The sequence below is a fragment of the Crassostrea angulata genome, chromosome 7 (genome assembly GCF_025612915.1).
Source record: "Crassostrea angulata isolate pt1a10 chromosome 7, ASM2561291v2, whole genome shotgun sequence".
In the NCBI taxonomy this organism is placed as follows: Eukaryota; Metazoa; Mollusca; class Bivalvia; order Ostreida; family Ostreidae; genus Magallana; species Magallana angulata.
Genome location: NC_069117.1, coordinates 48522083 through 48541893, shown reverse-complemented (window position 1 = coordinate 48541893; position 19811 = coordinate 48522083). Strand labels below are relative to the sequence as shown.

General features: G+C 34.8%; 1 protein-coding gene across 1 annotated transcript; it reads left to right on the top strand.

The window, feature by feature from the left end:
- Positions 1 to 3261: 3261 nt before the first annotated feature.
- Positions 3262 to 17333, top strand: LOC128156092 (guanylate cyclase soluble subunit alpha-2-like). The gene is made up of 10 exons (XM_052818092.1): positions 3262 to 4494; positions 8001 to 8071; positions 8157 to 8275; positions 10052 to 10770; positions 10971 to 11150; positions 11269 to 11407; positions 12070 to 12236; positions 13698 to 13841; positions 16486 to 16640; positions 16876 to 17333. Exons 1-10 carry the CDS (start codon positions 4066 to 4068, stop codon positions 17075 to 17077), a joined length of 2325 nt encoding a protein of 774 aa, XP_052674052.1. The 5' UTR covers positions 3262 to 4065; the 3' UTR covers positions 17078 to 17333.
- The last annotated feature ends 2478 nt before the right edge of the window (positions 17334 to 19811 follow it).

Here is a 19811-nt window from a genome sequence, read left to right as displayed (position 1 = left end):
ATAACTGACAGGTCGTATATATAAAGAATGCTTACTGATACCATGCAAACTCTACAGTACTAAAACCCTGACGAATTGTTGTTTTTTATAACCAGGACAGCTTTGAGCTAAAGTGAAAAAAAAGAGCAAAACTTGGAGGTGGTAGCCTAAAATCGATATCTAGAGAATCTGATTAAAACATCATAGACCACTAATTTGGCCGCATTGTCGATCACAGCGGACATTCAAAGGCTTCAATAACTCCAGAAGTACCTTACGTACAAGTTACAACCACTCGAGAGTTTCATTTTAGCTGGGCCTTGCTGGAACTATTCGAGAAATCGGGACTAGGGTCTGTAAGCAACAGTACTTGAAACGCTCGTAAAATATCAATAACCTTATTTAATAAAGTTTGTTAAGAACACGAATTTAATACCGAAAAACAAGAGTGAAGTTAGGGCACTATCTTAAGGCCATGGACTGCCCTCGAACGATTTATTGCCCATGTATTTAATTTTTATTTTGGTTTACACGAAAACGTTGTTTCCGAATTCCACCTGCCGTATCATTCTCGAAAAAAACCACGTGTACTTTCAAAAATACTTTAAAAGAGCTTTAACATCGTGATAGTTTGGGCAAAGAAAATAAAGATCCACAAGCGGGTGACACCCTTACTCCTTAAATTATGTTACTTACAGGTGTAATTAGGGCCCCGCTCTGCGAGCGTGCTATAGTGATCAGTTCGTCCGTCCATCCGTCCGTCTGTCCGTCCAAGATCACTTGTCCTAGGCATATGTTCTCTCCCCTTGGCCCAATCTCAATGATGTCTAGTATCAAACAGGTGTTAATTAAACTAGCAAATATGTGCTCATTAGTCTTCTTAATGTTTTGTTCCTTTAATTTAGAGCTCTGATGCTTTCAAATGTCAATCAATCAATCGTTCTCATGTGCGGATCAACAATTTTTTTTTTCAGGGGGTGGACTTATTTGAGTTTTCCAGTTGGGGGAGGGGGTCTAAGGCATATTTTTGGTAATTTTTTATAATATAAATTTTAAGAAATTTGAAATTTGAGAGGGGGTGTCTGGACCCCCCTCTAGATCCGCGCATGGTTCTATCAATCTGATCTAATTTTACTGGAAGTACGACTTATTCATGTGAAGTAATCCATAGTATACAAAAAACCTAAGAATTTCTCGCCATTTATGCCAATCCTAGAAAAGTTATTACAATGCACAAAACAAATCTGATTTAAATTTATTTATTTTACGACAATTTTAACTCTGCGTGTCTCTTTTATTGTGACCAGTCTGTCTCTATCTTTTTATCTAATATATTGATGTTTGAAAATCGACTAATGGACCAATTGTTAATTGACGTTTAGAAATTACCTTCTTTGTCAAATACAACATCTCATTTTCAGGTACACGATTGGTTGGCGCCGACAGACAATAAATATATACTTGTTAAAACCGATTTTGGTAATTTCTCCGGAAAATGTTTCACTAATCTATCACAATAAAATGTAATTAAAATGAAATATATGTATACATGTACAAATGTATCAAAATGACTTCAAAATAGTTCAATGTAATGATTTTATGAGCTATTTTGCCAATTGCCTTTACTGAAATGTGACAACGTTTTATAGCAAAGCACTGATACTTATTTAAAAAAAGTAGTCGTGTAAGGCAATGGTACTCCATATGTAATGGTATAGTGTTAGCTTGGGTTAGCTGGCTGTTAAAACGTTAACATAGGATTTTACTTATCATTATCACAGAGGCTTAAAACTACTCACTGAAAAAAATTCTACAACAGGTAAGTTTTGCACCTGAAATAATATCCAACAATATAACATATTTACCAAGGGACCACAGAGTAATTAAAATACTGCATGGTTGGCGGTTGTAAAAAGGCTTTAGCAAGAACATTGCAAAAGTACCATGACTGATAACTAATAGAAGCTTTGTGTCTTTTAGAAAAAAAAAATAATACCAAAATATTAAAAATGTATGCTTATATTTTAAATCACAAATAATTTAAACGTTAACATTTTTTGCAAAGAAAAATATTTAATAACGCATGCTTTATGGCGGTGTAATATAAGGGGATGCTATTTTCGTAGTCGAGGTGGCATCTGCTATTGAATTCAGTGGTAGGTAGACTTTGATTGGATTTTTCTCTAGTTTCGAGCGATTTTCGTCAACTGAGAGGTTCTCCATTTAGAGGAACAGATTATGTAAGCTGCGCCGTGGATGGGTCGACTGAAACATAGAAACAGAAAATAAGTATTATTAGTGTTTTGCAAACATTATGTCTAGTTAGTTCATTGTCGTATTAATTCGGATTACTCTCTCATCTACAATCAATTTGATGGGACATAGCAGAAAGCATATTCTGTTACATGTACATTATATTTGTCCGTCTGTCTGTTATATGTTTTTAACAATCAATCTCAAACGTCCTCTTCGATCCATTTTCTAAAGTTAAGTCCGAATTCCATCTAATTTTAATAATCATCAAATTTAAGCTCTTTTGTCGGCACGGAAAATATATTGGTCATATTGATTTACAAAAAGTAGGGTGCAATCCCTCTACGTCCATTTTGTTTTTGTTAGTTTAATATTTTCACAATATCTAGCACGTTTGCCGTTTTAACACAGGTTCAGTAATTCTCTTTTTTAATCTGAAGTAAAAATCAAATATTTATAAATGCAGTCACACGATGTGATTTGTAATCCGATTTTCAATTCCATTTTTTTTATATATCCGATAAATTTTCGACGTAAATGAAACTGCATCTTTTGACAATCAAAGTTTAAAAAAAGGACAGAGATCGGGATCGAGCATCGAACACCTTAATTAATGAATCTTGCTTCAGCATGTCAAAAACGAAGTCTAAGAAAAATAACACGTAGGATCCGGTTTTTAAAAATTTAATGTCTTCTTTAATTGGCTAATTATCGATACAGTTGGACTATCAATGACAAAACACTGTATTTTTATGTGTGCTAATTGACTTTGCCTCGGAAATACAAATTACACGAAAATTTACACTAAAACAGGTACGTATCAACTATGTCAATTTCTTTAAGTATCGTCGTTTGTCGTATCTTGAATTAACTCAAGAAAATTGATAAAAAAAAAGAAGGAAATACGTTTGAAGCTAGCATTTTTCTCTCATTTACATGTAGAGAGCTGTGATCAATTTTGTTCCACGGATCAGAATTTTCAAAAAAAAAATATCTCTTTATGTAACCATTCTTTTCTCCATTTTGCACGTCAGAGGGCTAATGATGGACAGTAATTTAGAGCGTTGAATTTGCATCCGATATATGACGAACCATTGATATTAACCATTCTTATTCAGTTAGTGACCTTGATTTGACGTTGTATATGGAGGTGTCCTCCAGTTACCCAACAAAGTGGGATAAGTTAGTTTTTTTTTTCGGAATAGCGATGTATCATTTTTGTGAAACCGATCGCTTCTGCGCTTTAAACAGTCATACAAAATGCAAATGTCCTAATTCATGTTGGCACGTCTGCGGATAAAATGGGCACCGAGTCGAGTTATTTGTACTTCCCGAAATATCATCTGCCTGACTTGGTCTTGGAATCTCATTTTCAGTATATAGATTTGTGATATTCTTTGATTGCAGTAAAAGATCTTCAGCTGACATTTCTACGTAAATTACAACGGATCATCTCGTTAAGCGCAAGCCCCCATGCCTTTACTTACGAGATGCTTGAATAACAAATGATTTCACAAATTAAAGAAATAAAATCTGCCCAGACGATTCCAAACTTTTATCGATCCTGGCCTGATGTCCACTGAGTATATCCGGCATTTTACTTTGAATAAATACCCGGACAATCTCAGAATCATCCATTATTGGCAATAGGAACGAGAGATTTGTAAATAAAAATGCCCATATCAGTGAAGATCGTTTGTTGAGAACGCATAAACCATTCATGGTCCATTTTATTGGTCGTTAAGGGTCTTCACACTACTCTGTGATTTAGCCAGGCGGAGCCACAAAACTTTAACCTTGATACTTATTTTTGTTACTTTTTTTCTTTTCAAAATGGGGTGCACCATGAGTTGCCAGGGCCAAGTGCCTAAGCTAATCGACGCAGAGAACGCAGTCTGCCCGTTTGCCCTCAAGCACGGGAAAGGAAATTCCGTGGAACATGGAGACAATGTGGTTCCGGTAGAATCCTCTCCGGGAGACAATAAGTTAGTGACGGAAAACTCCAGGAATAAGTTGAACAAAGACGATAAGAAAGAAGTCTGTGATGCTACAAAAGATCGTGATGTTAATGAATCCGGGAAAGTCCCTTCCTTCGGGAACACTAGTAATCCGGGCATCTGTGACTCCCCTAAACGGAAGACCAGTACCCTCTCTACTGTCTCCACGGCCAGTTCCGTGGGGTCGGAAGACAATGAGTTGTCAGAAAAGAAAGTGGACTTGATCGGGCTGATAGAGAGTGTCGGGACATTACTGCTTCCAACGGTAAGTAATTTACCCCCCCCCCCCCCTCCAAAAAAAAAAAAACCACACAAAAAAAACCCAACAAAAAACAAAAAGAAAACAACAACAGAAAACCTGAACCCTTGTCATTTACTTGTATTGAAAATATAAAAATACCTGTTTGTCTTTTCTGCTTCAAGTGTTTGATTCCAAGGGAAATAATTTGACTGAATGTTTAGAAAAAAGTATTCACAATATTCAAACTAGATTGAATAAGCTAAAGGTTCTGAATTTTCATTATGAAATTATTGTTTTTAGCAAGTAACATCATATTTTAAAGTTTTCGGTGGATCCTACGTAGTGTTTATTGTAGCATCTTCCAAAAGTTTAGGTTGCCCTTTTCTTGACAACGAAAAGATGCAGTTACTAGTATGTCCACCATTGAAAGAATATTTTGATAGTGATCATGGATCAACAAAATGATAAAAGCAATAATAACGTCTGAAAATGGAATGAAAAAAAGCCAAATTAAATATTTGAATCATTCTATCAATTAAACTCGACGCTCATGCTTTTTTCCTATGCTAATAGTAAATAGAGAAATCGACCCCTGTTCATAGCACTGCAAAACAAACATATTTCTATTTTACTCAGCTTTCCATGAGACAACTCAATAGCTTTATGTATTTAGAAAACGATTATTTATTCAATACACACTGCGGTAATTACACCCACCCCTGTTTGATATGGTGTCTGTAACTACTGCAGTGGAGCCGTAAAGAAGAACCAATTGTTCAAGATGTCATATGAAACCCAGTGACCTGACAATGAAATTGCAATAAAACCATACTTTTAAAAAGTCCATTGTGTAAGACAATTAAGAATACGGTCGATTATATGATGATTAAAGATTGGCAAAGACCTATGATATTTTAATGTATATGCATATTCAATGTACCAGTTCAACAATACAGCGGTGCTGCCCATCTGGCTGTGAAATTGCTTATCACGAGTTGATACAATAATATATTGATTACCACTGTTCTAATTGCGAATGGTTTCATTATTGAACATATCGAAATAAATTAATAGCATTAGGTCATTAACCTTCTGTCAATTAAATATCTATAATTATAGTAGAGGCTAGGTTCTATATGCAGCTGAGGTTCTTCATTAAGTTATAACGTTTTTCATATTAATACATGTATATGCATCTATCCCCTACCCCGGAAAAAAGACCCCCCCCCCCTAAAAAATCTAGCAATTAGATATAATCACGCATAGAGCAACAGAATAATGATAATGAAAAAGGATATATATCGTATATAAACATTGATATTCATATATAAGTATGAGGTAACCTTAGAATTTAATTTGACAGTGAATTTAAACAGATACGATATTATCTATAATTAACCGAGAAAAAATATTCAATATGTCTAAGAATTGACAATTCAACAAAGATGCTGTATTATTATGAGGTTAATTAAAATATGTCAATGTGCAGCCACTCGTGTTTTAAGAGTTTGCTACAGTGTGCACAAGGTACTTTATTTGCCCCTATACAGTAAAACACGGTTATAGTGAACACGCTTATAATGAATTGACGCTTACAGCGAAGTGATTTTCATTCCCCGTGACTTTATTTATGTTGAAAACTTAACGAATACAACGAATTACGCATATAACGAAGTACAATTGCCATCCTGGGACTTCGTTATAAGCGTGTTTTACTGTATATATACGTGTTGTGAACAGCAGATTTGTTATATTAAAGTTTTGTAGTTAAAAGAATTCAAAACTTTCTTACAGTCTAGATTGGTATAGATAGTTTTGAATTCTTTGAATTACAAAACTTTTAATAGAACAATTTATTTGCTCATTTTGATATAAAACATGTTACATTTCTCTGACAAAAGTGATATAATATTGTTTCTTTGGTTTTTGTTTAATTTAAGATCTTTCTATTTCAAAAGCAGATTATTAACAGCTCTTTTAAACAAGCGAAACCAGCAAGCCTTGGTGCATTAGCTAGGTTACACAAGATAGTGCGAAGCTTGAAGTCAATTTCGCTGAAAGCATTATGTAACACATGACGAATGGCGCTAACAGTCAATATATTACACGGAAGCTGAATATTCTCCTTAATCGATCAATTAATAATGAACACCAAAGCAATCAGGTATCTCACCTATCTGGCGCTTATTCAGATAAGGTCAAGATCTTGTCAAGATGAGGAGTTGAGTTCTCCTACAAAAGAATTTAACGAAACACCAAGCGGTCTCTGGCATTTCTCAAACCGGAAGTTGAAGGTCTCAGTGCAGGGTATTATGAAAGAAAAATTGCAATTAGGCTGACAATGTCTTAATCCTAAATAGTAGGTTATGTCTTATTTCTATTTGAGGTGTAATCCCCGTTTCACGACCCGAATCGCCGAAGTTCATGTAATATTAAGAACCATTAATCATAAATGATTTTGCGGAGGAGTACCGATCGAAACGCCATCTTGATTTAGTTGTAAACCGGTGTTGTAGTAGTATTTTGCATCTTCATAACACTTTCGCATCTAAATGTAGCCAAGATCACATTAAAAGAGCCATTTCTTTTGATCTTAAGGATGAATTCCATTCATTTAGACTGTACTGAATGATAGCGAGGAAACTGGAAGAAACATATGGCCGCTCATAAACAGAGGCAGGCTTCTGTGTTTATACCTTGTCCAATCTTTGTTTACTTTATTTCACAGTCTTGCAGACTTTTATTTCAAACTATTATTTTTCCTACCAAGAATAACCCCCGAAACCATAACATTTCAATCGAGTATGCCCAAACAGCTTTCTTCAAACCCCCAGACCCTCCATTGTGGGTCGGAGTCCTTCCATTTGTGAGTTTCGTATGGCACATGTAGTCTGCTGGAGTACAATTATACGTTTTGTAAACAGTGATGGGGGTATGGTTTCTCGAAATAAACCAGGTCGTAACGGTCTTCCTCAGATGCGCCTACTTAGGAACAAGAACCACATTTTACAATATTCCTCGATCATGACTTTGTTCAAAGCCCTGAACTTCTCTTGAAGGAGGAATAGTTTTCTTATACTATAATACCTAAACCTATTTGTCAAGATATTGTTCCTGTTTTTCAAAGGGCGTCCTAAACTTAGTTTTCTTATACTATAATACATGAACATAGATCTATTTGTCAAGATATTCTTCCTGTTTTTCAAAGGGCGTCCTAAACTTAGTTTTCTTATTCTATAATACATAAACATAGATCTATTTGTCAAGATATTCTTCCTGTTTTTCAAAAGGCGACCTAAACTTACAAATCTTTGGAAAAATTTCGGAGTTATCTAACAAATATAACCTGCTATCCCAAAACCTACTATGATTGTTTTTGTAAAATTGTCTTCAAGTGTTATCATACATTGAAACATTGTTGTACAACCGAAATGCCAACATAAGATAAATCTAATTACTATGTGATATTTTCACTCGGTAACCTCTATTGTGCCGTGACTTTAATAATCTTTTTGTTTGTTACCTTACAGACTGGATTTGTTTGTCGAGCCGTTCAAATATTGATGACGTCATGTGACCAAGATATTCAAAATAAAATGAGGTAATATATTTGAATATACGTACACGCTGCTTTCATTTAGTGTTTTTTTTGTTCGATGTTTGTGTGTTATCAATCATTTTTGCAGGGATGATACGGGTGAGAATGATGTCAAGTTCACCACAGCTTTCAACGAAGAGAATAGACACACTCCATTGGAACAGGACGAACTTCTTGCATTCTCCACCCACGTGGCTAAATTCTCAGGTACTAGATCAACAAGTCTTATGATATTCATTGACAACAATACCAGTAAATGCACAAGAACTATAAAAAAAACGTTGAAAGGAATGTAAAAATAAATGTTCAATTTCAAAAATAAAAATAACTTAAAACAATTATACTTGAGCAAACTCAACTCTTGAATGAAAACCTATAATGTGGCACTTCAGATCAAATTGTCAATTATCGGTGTACTTCAGACAGGGACAAATGGCACGAACGTGTAATTTTTAATTAATGTAAAGTAGTGCATAGTTGTCAGTTCAATTATTTAGAATGTATACAAAAGTTCTTTTATTGCTATATATATATATATATGCAACTTACGCATATATAATGCAGGTATAGGAAGAAACAGTTGAGGGGGGCTTATGTTAAGGGAGTTGCCCTGATCAAGGTAACACACAGTTGAAAACCTCTCTCGTTCCTAGCCAAACATTTAATCTCTAAGCCAAAAGACTTTCTGTCCGGGGAACTTCGTGATAAAGTACAATAAGGGGAGCTATAAATTTTGAGGATCAACCTAAAAGATGACAGTAAAACACTTTACTGGTATTTATTAATATTGGACACTTATCTGTCCCCAAAGTAATGCGTCTCGTGTACCTCGCGTACATCTTTATTGCCTGGTCTGTATCGTAGAAAAACATGTAAGACTTCCATCCAACGAGGAAAAATTGGGCCAGCACAATTTTATCTAGAATGTATTGATGCAGTGAGTTGAATTAACATGCACATTGTTGACAGCAATTGGAAACATTGTGATTTATAACGAAAATAAATAGGGTCTGGCATTAATTCTATATCATATTCTTTATTTACCCCTGTGTATTTGTACAGTATCAACGCAGATGGCAATTTACTGGTTATTTTTTAGTTTTCACGATGTGAAAACACTCGCACACAGTGTATCTATCATGTTGGTATATTTTATACTGAAAACATGCAAAATGCCAGTGGTAATGATAAACGTAATTTTGAGATCTTTGCGTGTAGTTCGTCTACGAATGTTTCCTGCCCTTTAGGAGTCATCCATATTGAAAAAAAATTGTTAACGTTTCCTAATATCTTAATCTGCCGAATCTCTTTCTTATTCCTCCGTAGCTGGTATCAACGTCTCTTGATCGTCTATTGATGAAATAAAACTCCTAATGTTGATTACATCAATTGGATTAGTGACTAATTCAGAGATCTAGAACCCGGTTTATGTCACAGAACGCAGAAAACAACCCCAAGCCCTTCTACCACTGCTGTATATTCTAAATTATCTTTATAAAATTACTACCCCCAGGATCTTGACCGAAAGCATAAAACACGGAGACAATTTTGTAATCGCGGAAAGGTCCGGGATTCTGGTTAAGGCGTCATTCGAGGATTATTTATGTGTTAAATGACGAACTGAACTCCAGCAGTACAGAAAAAAGACCATTATGTCTGTAGAATCGCGCGCTCCGATCTCTATCCTTTGCCGATTCTCCAGATATGTCTTGTAAAACGCCAGATTTGTCAAAAAGACCTGCGATATAGTTTCACCATAAATCACACGACAATGAAACGAACTGTACTGTTAGATATTTTGTTGTTAATAGATATTCAGATAAGATGATTAAGATGCAAATTGGGGATTCTTTTTCTTCCAACCCACGGTTAATCGTAGATCTGAAAATCTATCCCATCTCGATATTAGAATTGATTTACACAAGAGTCTGAAATGGTGACAAAATATATAATGATTTGACTAATTTCCTTTACCCTTTACAGACAAACTGGACCAACGAACAACTCTTTGCCGACTTGGAGAAGAGTACGCCAAATTGTGTTTATCCGAATACCGCCGGTCCTTGAGTGTTCTGGGTAGCAATATGGTGGAATTCTTCAGTAATCTGGACGGATTTCATTACCATATTCTTAAGTCTTCCAAATTTAACGCACAACGACCGCCGTCATTTCGGTGTGAAAGTAGTCCCAACAATGTTACTTTGCACATCTACACCGAGAGATCAATGATGTTGGATTACTACGCGGGTATTGTTAGTTATGTGTCTAATTCTATGTTTAACCTGAATGTCAAGGTTACGGTCCATCCAAATGAGACCAACACCTCTCTCCACCATATCATGAACGTAGAAACCTCCACCAAAACATGCGCCAAAAAGTGCACGTGCTGTAAGATATGTTCCCATCATTCGTCATACTCCAACGACCCGGAAGACCTACGTATAGGCTTTGACACTTTCTGTGAAACATTCCCTTTTCATCTGATCATGAACAGAAACTTAGAAATTAGTCAGCTCGGATCAGCGTTAATGAAGATTGTGCGATCTGACGCGGATTCCAAAGACTTAATCTTCAGCAGGTTATTCAATGTTATTAGACCCGAGATCAAACAACTGACGTTTTCTGCGTTGCTATCACGTGTCAATTTTGCCTTCCTGCTAGAGACCAAGATCTGCCCCAGTGACATCCATTCTGTCCATAAGGTACAGTTGTAATACTGCACAAACTTGAAAAAAAAATAATTTTTATGGTACATGTAAACTTCGTCTTGACTATTCACGAAAACATCGAATTTTACATTCTTTACAATGATACAATGCTTAACAAATTTTTTTTGGCCAAAGATCGATTTGACCTGTTAGACAAGGAATTTTTAAAAACGTTTTAAATTTTTTTCTTTTAGGGCACGATGCTGAAGGGACAGTTGATTTTCCTCGCAGAATCTGATTCCTTGATGTTCCTCGGATCTCCAAGTATAGAGAAGTTGGACGAACTCATCTCGAAGGGTTTATATATCTCGGATGTCCCCATTCATGACGCGACACGTGACGTCATTCTAGTTGGAGAACAAACAAAAGCACAGGTACAACAATTACGATTCGGAAGATTTGCTTGTTATGTGTAGCTTATTTATATGTTTTAACTGTCATAATCGATTGAAGCATTCATGATAATCCCAAGTCTGTTTTTATTACCTGTAGGATGGGCTAACAAAGAGAATGGAACAGATTAAGAAGAGTATCTTGGAGGGGAGTGAAGCTGTAAAGGTGGAGAAACACAAGAATGTAGAGCTGTTAAACATGATCTTCCCTGAAGCTATCGCCATGAAGCTCTGGAGAGGTACGGAACAGTGACATTACCTGTAAAGCTCCTGCTCATATTGCCATATTAATAAACATGAAATTCTCTCGAATTACTAGCTATATAGAGGACTCCCAATGTATCTAATTTTGTCCAGCTGGTGCTGTACCGGAAATGACATCCAACAGAATATGTTTTAAAATAAATATCGTCATATATTTTTAATATGATTTTACTAATACATTATTATTACATGTAAACCCATTTTCATACAGCAAGTCTATTGCACTAGACATTATTAAAATTAAAAAAAAAAATTGTTGGCTACTGAACATCTTAATTATGCTATATGCAATGCAATTCACAAACTAACAAGCATCCATTTTTGAAGTACTTATCAAAATCACACAAAATCTTTTAAGAAGGATTGTAAGATTGTAATCCATAACTCATAGCTTAACTTCCTTTATAGCCTTTTTCATCTCTGTGTCATAACACATATTAGTGTGCTAGTTACAGACATTTCAAAGGCTATATAGCAAATCTTGAAAATATTCTTAATTTCCTAAGGCTTATATTTAGACGAAAGGATGACCCAAACTCTATATAACATGGTAAAGCCCTTCTAGATTAAATTGGTTTTTTTTTTAAATAAAATGTGTGATCTTTAATTATTACAATAGTTGCCCTTATTGATTTAGGGGAGCCTATCCAGCCAACCAAAGTAGATGACGTCACTATGCTGTTTAGCGACATAGTGGGATTTACCGCCATCTGTGCTACGTGTACTCCAATGATGGTAGTCAACATGCTGAATTCTCTCTACACACAGTTTGATCACTATTGTGGAATGCTGGATGTATACAAGGTATTGTCTCAATCCTGACGCATCTTTTATCCCGAGGAACATGAGATTTTAGAAGCTAAATTAGAAAAAAAATGAACATAGCAATATGTCCTGTGAGTTGTGAAGAACACCTGCTACCCTGTTTTAACAAGAACATTGTCTGTACTGCCGACAGAGACGACCGAAATCCAGTGTCAGCCCTGTTAATTAAATTTATCTTTTCTGAAAGATTACATTAATGATTTATTTGCCTACTTGTTAACACCGAGCAGCTGGTAATGGGATGTAGCCCTTTTAGACAATATATATTAAGGCATCAATAAAGCTTTCAAGTTTACGAAAAGGTTGCAGCGTACAACTCCACATATTAGGGGGCGCTTTTGTGTGGGGGTTGAATCCGCTTGGTGATGAACTACCCCTTACCCGTCAATCGCTCCCCACCTACATGCATGAATCACCCAGCGCAAGAATGAAGAAAAGTGGATAAGATACAGTACAGATGATTGAGATATATTGCATTCTTTGATAATGCAACCTCCCATTAAAAAAACAACTCAATATTGCAAGATGCATACTTTATTGCGAGACGATAATTCTACATTTTCATTTTTATCTTCAAGGCATAATGTTTTATTCTCTGTTATTCAAATTCAATCAAAATGGTTTGGTACTTGAACCTTGAAAAATGTTTTATAACATTACATAGTATTACACAGTCTGATACATGTACGCGGACTTGAAATACAATGAATTTGACGTACTTTGCACTCTCAATCATCACAGTACAAACGAACAACACTAACCTCTGGGAGTATAATATTCCTGTATGGAATGCCCGAGAAATCAGTATGACGTATTTTTTGTCTAAAAAGACAAAATCGTCATTGGCGACGGAAAGTAGGATAGTTGCAAGGCCTATCAATTTAGTTGCCATGGAAATTTATTTACCGGAATACAATTTTACTTATCAAATGCTCAATATCCGTAATATTGATACTATCGTATAAAGAGCAAGTTTCATGGGAATATGATGCGTATGATTGCTGCTGTTAAGGCTTGAGGACCATTTGGTCCTATAAGTTGACAACTGAGCGATGGCCACTTCCTTATTAGTTATATTATATTCAATCTTGTCCAAGCCTCCAAGCATATAATTACCCACAGAGCCAGACAGAGCTATACAAAATATCATTATTCATATCTACAATATAACTATTTGTGGATAAAAAGATTAAGCGAGTTTCTAGTCTCTATAAGAATAACGAAAAGGCTTCGTCCACGATTTACACAAACGCATTTCCTAAACTTTTACCGTAAAAGTTTGTTATAAGAACATTTTTATTCAACTCTATTTTAACTTTTTGGATAAAGCAAAATAATGACAAAAATGTTGAGAGGGACAAAGGTATTTAGATACTTAGTCTAGCATTATTGTTTCTATTATTATTTATAGTAAACAGGTTCTCATTTGTGTTTTTTCAGGTTGAGACAATCGGGGATGCGTACTGTGTTGCTGGTGGGCTACACCGGAAGTCCAAATATCATGCGCAGCAAATCGCATGGATGGGTTTAAAAATGATGGAGACAGCAAAAAATGAATTGTCCCATGACGGGAATGTTATTAGGGTGAGTATTTTTATTTTTTCGCTTGTAATTCGAAAAATCAATATCATTGCACTAACACATGCTGTGATTTATCTCAAGTACTTTTACTTTTGTGTTCGGTGAAAATAGTGTTTGGAAAAAGTTGCAACAGCAGGAAACAGTTTCCGTATCTTGCTTGTACCCGACATAGGACGATGAATTATTCGAGATGCGAATAGTCAGCATTATTAGATAAAAAACGTCCCTCTTATTTATGTACCGTTTTCCAATACATTGACGAAACTTGCAAATTGTTTTATTTCAAACATAACTGTAGAAAATGTAAATAAGAGAGCTGCGACGAGCGTAATTTCATATTAAAGTTTGCTTGATTCGTTTATTGCATTTCTTGCCGGTTATTTGAATACTAGTAATTAAATGTCGATATTTTCATTTCTCCAGAAGGCTCCGCTGCAATGTATCATACAATTACATTCCTATAAGCATCAGCATTCAATAGAAATAGACGGCGAAAATGTTGTTTTTATATTAAATGATTGAAGGCAATTGTATAAACATTATAAATCTTGATAGCATGACACAGAGCAGTCGCGCAAAATATATGGTTTGCAATTAGATTTTCTGTCAAAGCAAAGCAATAGAAATTCAGATGAGATATTCAGAGTCAGCAAAACTTATGGAGGGGTTGGGAGACTAGAAAACAGAAATCTGTTCCTTTAAGTTTCCATCTTCCAGTGGAAACATAACATCAAGAAACACAAACTTTTTTTAATTTCAGTAGAGTAACTTCCGGTATGTTTGATAAAATTATAAAAATAGGGTTATAAACCGGTACAAGTATACGCTTTTGGTTTCGTTCAATACCAGCAGTTGTCAACGATTTAGCGTTTAGTATGATATTGTATTTATAATTAATTGATTTAATTAACTGCATTTGAACTGCGTGGATAGTTATGTAGTTATGGTTAACGATAAGAATAAAATCGCAACGTTTTCTGCGCTTGAAATGGGTTTGTTATGCTAATTCTGAATGCAGAATGCTTCTTAAAAAACGTCCATGTAGAAATAAAGTGTAATATCATTATAAGAATAATGCTTCCTCGAGAGACAAGGGAATTCTTTTGCACAGTTTTATATGTATCACCAGCTGTGATTTGTAATAATCTAGAAACGATATCATTAATATTCCTTTTATTCTAACGCCATCTTTGTAATTCGTCAAAAGAAACGAATACCTTAACACGGTCTGCCAGCTTACGATGCGAATTTAATGTGCATTACTCGCTATTTTAAGAACAGGTTTCGAACTCCAGATCCATAATGTTCCATTTTTCTGGCCTTTTAATATTTTTGACCTTACCCAAGTGAAAACCAAAGATAGGATTAGGAACTTTTATGATCATTCGTTTTGCAGTTGTAAGCATTTAGTCAATACTATTGACTCAACACACAAAAATATACACGCCTCCCGGTGCTTAGGTGTATTGATCTATATTAGTTTAAGCCTCCGGTGTCATACAATGTCTTATGACTTAATCCGTTTCAGCCCTACTTCTAGTCTATGCCAATTATTAAACCCTTAATGGACACATACATCATAGAAGCCTCGGTGTTGATTTAGTTAATTATTTTTATAGTAAAACATAATTCCTTCACCTGGAGAAAGAATAGCATAGACAAATCTTACATATTGAATAAATCATCAAAGGTATTAAGTGTCGCCAAGTGGCTACGAAGATGCTCGCGTTAATCCATTGAACCTTTTGTAAAATCCGCCGTTATATCAGACAGATCTCCATTGTTTGGTATTCCAGGAAGCAGAGGATTTAGAGTTCTAAGCTTTGCAACATGTGCGAAAAGCAATCATCTAGAATAATTTATGGACTCCTCAATGCGGCGAGCGGCTGACACATATTCCCAGAAAACCGTGTTCCGTCCAGCAACTATCTGCATTATGACATATATTGTCAGTCCTTTTCCCCCCCAGAACATAGTCGTTTTATCGCCTCGAGCATCGCCTAATCGCGTTTATTGCTCTCAAGTGTAACAAATTTAAGCGACATGCAATTGCGATAAGAGCTGAATTTTTGAGGGATTTGATACAAATAATTAGACAACTATTCGCTGGTTGAGTTTTTGGTGATAATTATCTTCACCAGGTTGGGAATTTTGAGCTTCGATTGACTGATGGCACTTGCTGTGAATCACATCAACGTGCACACTTTAATAGAACAATTTTGTAAATCTATCTCCGTTTTTTAAACCCCTTTCTTTGCCAAACATACACTAATGACCTTTTCTAAGATAAGATGACAGGTTGTCTTAAAACTACACCTCTATATGCTTTCATCTTCTACTAAAAACATTCTTAATTATCATTCTATAATATCAGAGAATTTTTTTTATATTTATGCTTGGATATACATGTATAAAAGAAGCATATTTTCTTATTTTAAAGATACAAATATATAAAAGAGAAATATTTGCAATTCTCCGGGTTTTTTGTGTGTTTCCCATCAGACATAAATGGAAAAAAAATATATCTTTTTTCTGAACAGCACAATTTTTAAATGAAGTGTTCTTTGTCCCATAAAAGATCTTTAACTTACTAGCGATATTTCCCTGAATAAAAAAATATTTTCTTTTCGTTTTTTCCTTCGTACAGATGAGGATAGGAATCCACACTGGGTCCGTTTTGGCGGGAGTTGTCGGAGCACGCATGCCCAGATATTGCTTGTTTGGCAACAACGTAAACCTTGCCAACAAATTTGAGTCCGGAAGTGAGCCCACCAAGATAAATATAAGTCCGACGACGTATGGGTAAGTGAAAATGCATTACTGAATACCAAAAGTTGATATTCAGTGTCCACTTGTTGACTTAGATAATGTACATGTAAGATATATTACGTTTTGACCGTATCTATATATCCATAGATATAATATTTACAGTCAGCCTTTGAAAAATTACATTTAATTCTGAAATATTGAATGATTGACAAATTGTCGTTAACTTTTTTTTAAATTTAGATTTAATCATAATCACTGTATGTTTCAGATGTATAAAAGATATTGAGGGGTTTAAATTCACCCCGAGGACAAGAGAAGATTTGCCATCAGGATTTCCGCCGGAAATAGAGGAAGTGTGCTATTTTCTGGACGGTTACGAACATCCAAATTTTGCCGGATGTGACGACACAGAATTTGATCATATAGATATTGCATTACAAGAACTGAATCTGGCAAAGGAAGTGACGTAGTAAAAAAAAAAGATTTTGGGTTGAAATATGCCGTCCGATTTTTGTTTTTTGTATTTATTGACATACAGTTGTATTTACGTTTTTATGATATTTATCATGGTTAGACGATTGATTAATATATTTAACAGTTACTAACTTATTTGTTGATTTTTAACTATTTTAAGTGTTAGTTTTAAATAATTTATGTATTTGTCCTGTACATGTTTGTGTATTGAAACATGTTTTTATTACCTTAATAAATATTTTAAACTTCGAACATTTCAAAAGCCTTGGTACCTAGTAAACGGATACAAATAGTACTCACTACACTTACTTAGTTTTGCCTCGCTAATCGTAATTATTGGCTTATTGGCACAAACACTTAAAATCACTTAAACATTAGTGGGTTTTATATTTTATTTCTCGCGTTCCCTTGTCAGCAGATGGTTTATGACCAACTTCAAAGTTGGAAATTTTCGAAAAAACATGTTATTTCAATATAACATAAAAAAAATCGATTTTGATTTATGGGTTAATTTGTGATTTTGTTTATACAATTTTCCACACCAATTAGAAAACGTTACAACCAGGATGCAAAACATTTATCCGATGATTTGGTATGGCATTTAAAACACACAAGTTACACACATTGAAAATGTTTTTGAAGCTTCTTAGATGTAAAATACAAAGTTAGTTGTGTATCTTGAGGAACGTTTCTTTAAAAAAATGAATAAGTTAGTTATCTATAAAAAATTCCGAAATAGTTTTCGAATTCTTAACGTATTTACTAAAATTTAGATTCTTGTCCATCTGCATGGGCTAGGCCCCTAGGAGGATAGGATGAAATTGTTAACGTACATATCGATGGAGAATGATGCATTCCTCATTACAAAGCTGTACATTTATTCAGTCCAAATTCTATAGACCATTGAATATAAGACAGGCATTGCATTATATTCTAGATATCCATTCTCGTCCAATTAAGTCGGTCTAGATTTCGCGTCATTGGCAAGAACACAATGAAGGTAGCCGTCATAAGAAAGAGAAAAGCCAAAAGGATGCAAGAAGTATAGAAGATAAAAAAAACTTGATCGCTATAGGCTATAAATAAGTCCGACGTAATCCTTTTTCTTTCCGTAGAACCATGCGTACCCCCCTAAAATAAAATACAGGAGACAAGAATCCTTGGATATTGGGTGTTTCCGCAAGCAATATGGATGAGAAGGAATAAATACAGAGCTAGGAGTCTGACGTTCCAAAAACTCTTGGGAATTTGATTTTTTTTAAACTAATTCTTGTTATTGGAATCGTGGGAGGAGGATTGGACGTAAAGTTCATGGCTTAGTTTCGAAGCACAAGTTTAACGTTGGCAAAACTCTCCTAGATAAATCCAAGTTTTTAGCTACATGAATTACGATGAACTACGATGTTTAGGAAGTATTATTTTCCAAATGTAAATTGTGAAATTTGAAACTGATGCAACCTTTTGGGCAAGGAAGACAAAAGCTGATGCTCATTTTGTAGCTTATTCAACATATTACATATGGATCTCTACTTGGTCCATGTTTTATCATCAATTTGTTTCTTACCCATATCCCTATCAGTGAAGCATTAATTCTTCAATCTCGCGGCTGTCGAAAGGATTTAACCGTTTCCGACAACTTCGATTTTTAGTCGATTTCCTATGAAATCACATCTCTTTTTTTGTCTAGTTCTCTATAATCTAATACCAGAAGTAGCTCTAACAAAGATCCCTGGACTGTCCATGGAACCGGAAAGTGTGACGGTCGTCTGGAAATTATTTACATTAACTCTACAATCTTATACTCCTTCAAAATGACTGACAGTGCGCAGCATTATATGAGGACATCAGACAATCTAATCAATGTATTTCCTATAAAGAAATTATCTATCATTCATATCCATGAGCAATTGTAAATTATCCCTATCGGTGGTTTCTGATTCAACAAAGTGGACATTGATTTCAGCGTTAAATATGAATATCCAATCTGTTTTTATGATAATCTTGGAATGGTTTTTGTTTTGCAATTACAACTTTAAAATTTAACGTATAGAATTCCAGTACATCAAGCAGGATTTGCCAAATCTAGCTTTTATCCACAATGTCCATGTTCTAATCAGCATTCTGGTACAACACAAATATGTAATTAATTAACTACTAGTATATCATAAGTTGAAAAATAAAACAAATTGATTGGACTTAAAAGATTGAAGATCGTATTCGTATGCTATATACACCAGAACTGACAAGAAGAACATATAACTAATATGTATGCTTTGTTTTCTTAATATAGTAAAACAGGTTTAATTACTTATATCACTGTAATATCTATGTCGAGGCTTAGCTCTTTAATAGCGAAACATTAATGAAACTTCTCAGTAATTCCACACTACATTAAGCTCACATAAAACATGATTCGACTCTCTTGAGGTAAAAGCTAAAGGCAATAATAGCCTGGTCCAATACAAGATTCTGAAGCTGTTTTCATTGTCTGGTTCAATATTCTGTTTAGTGTTAACTTTCAATGAAAGCCACAGAAAACGGGTTTTTAATCTTTGATGTTTAGAAGGCGACTCGAGAGTCGACAGTTTTCGGGTCAGGGAAATAACGTTAAGAAACTCCATTGATTTCCCAAGAATCGAAAACCGGAAGTTCGAAAAGAAGTTGTTTGGTATGGATGGTGAAAATCGGAAACCATTAATTAAGAGTGATTACATTTTACAGGAATCAGTG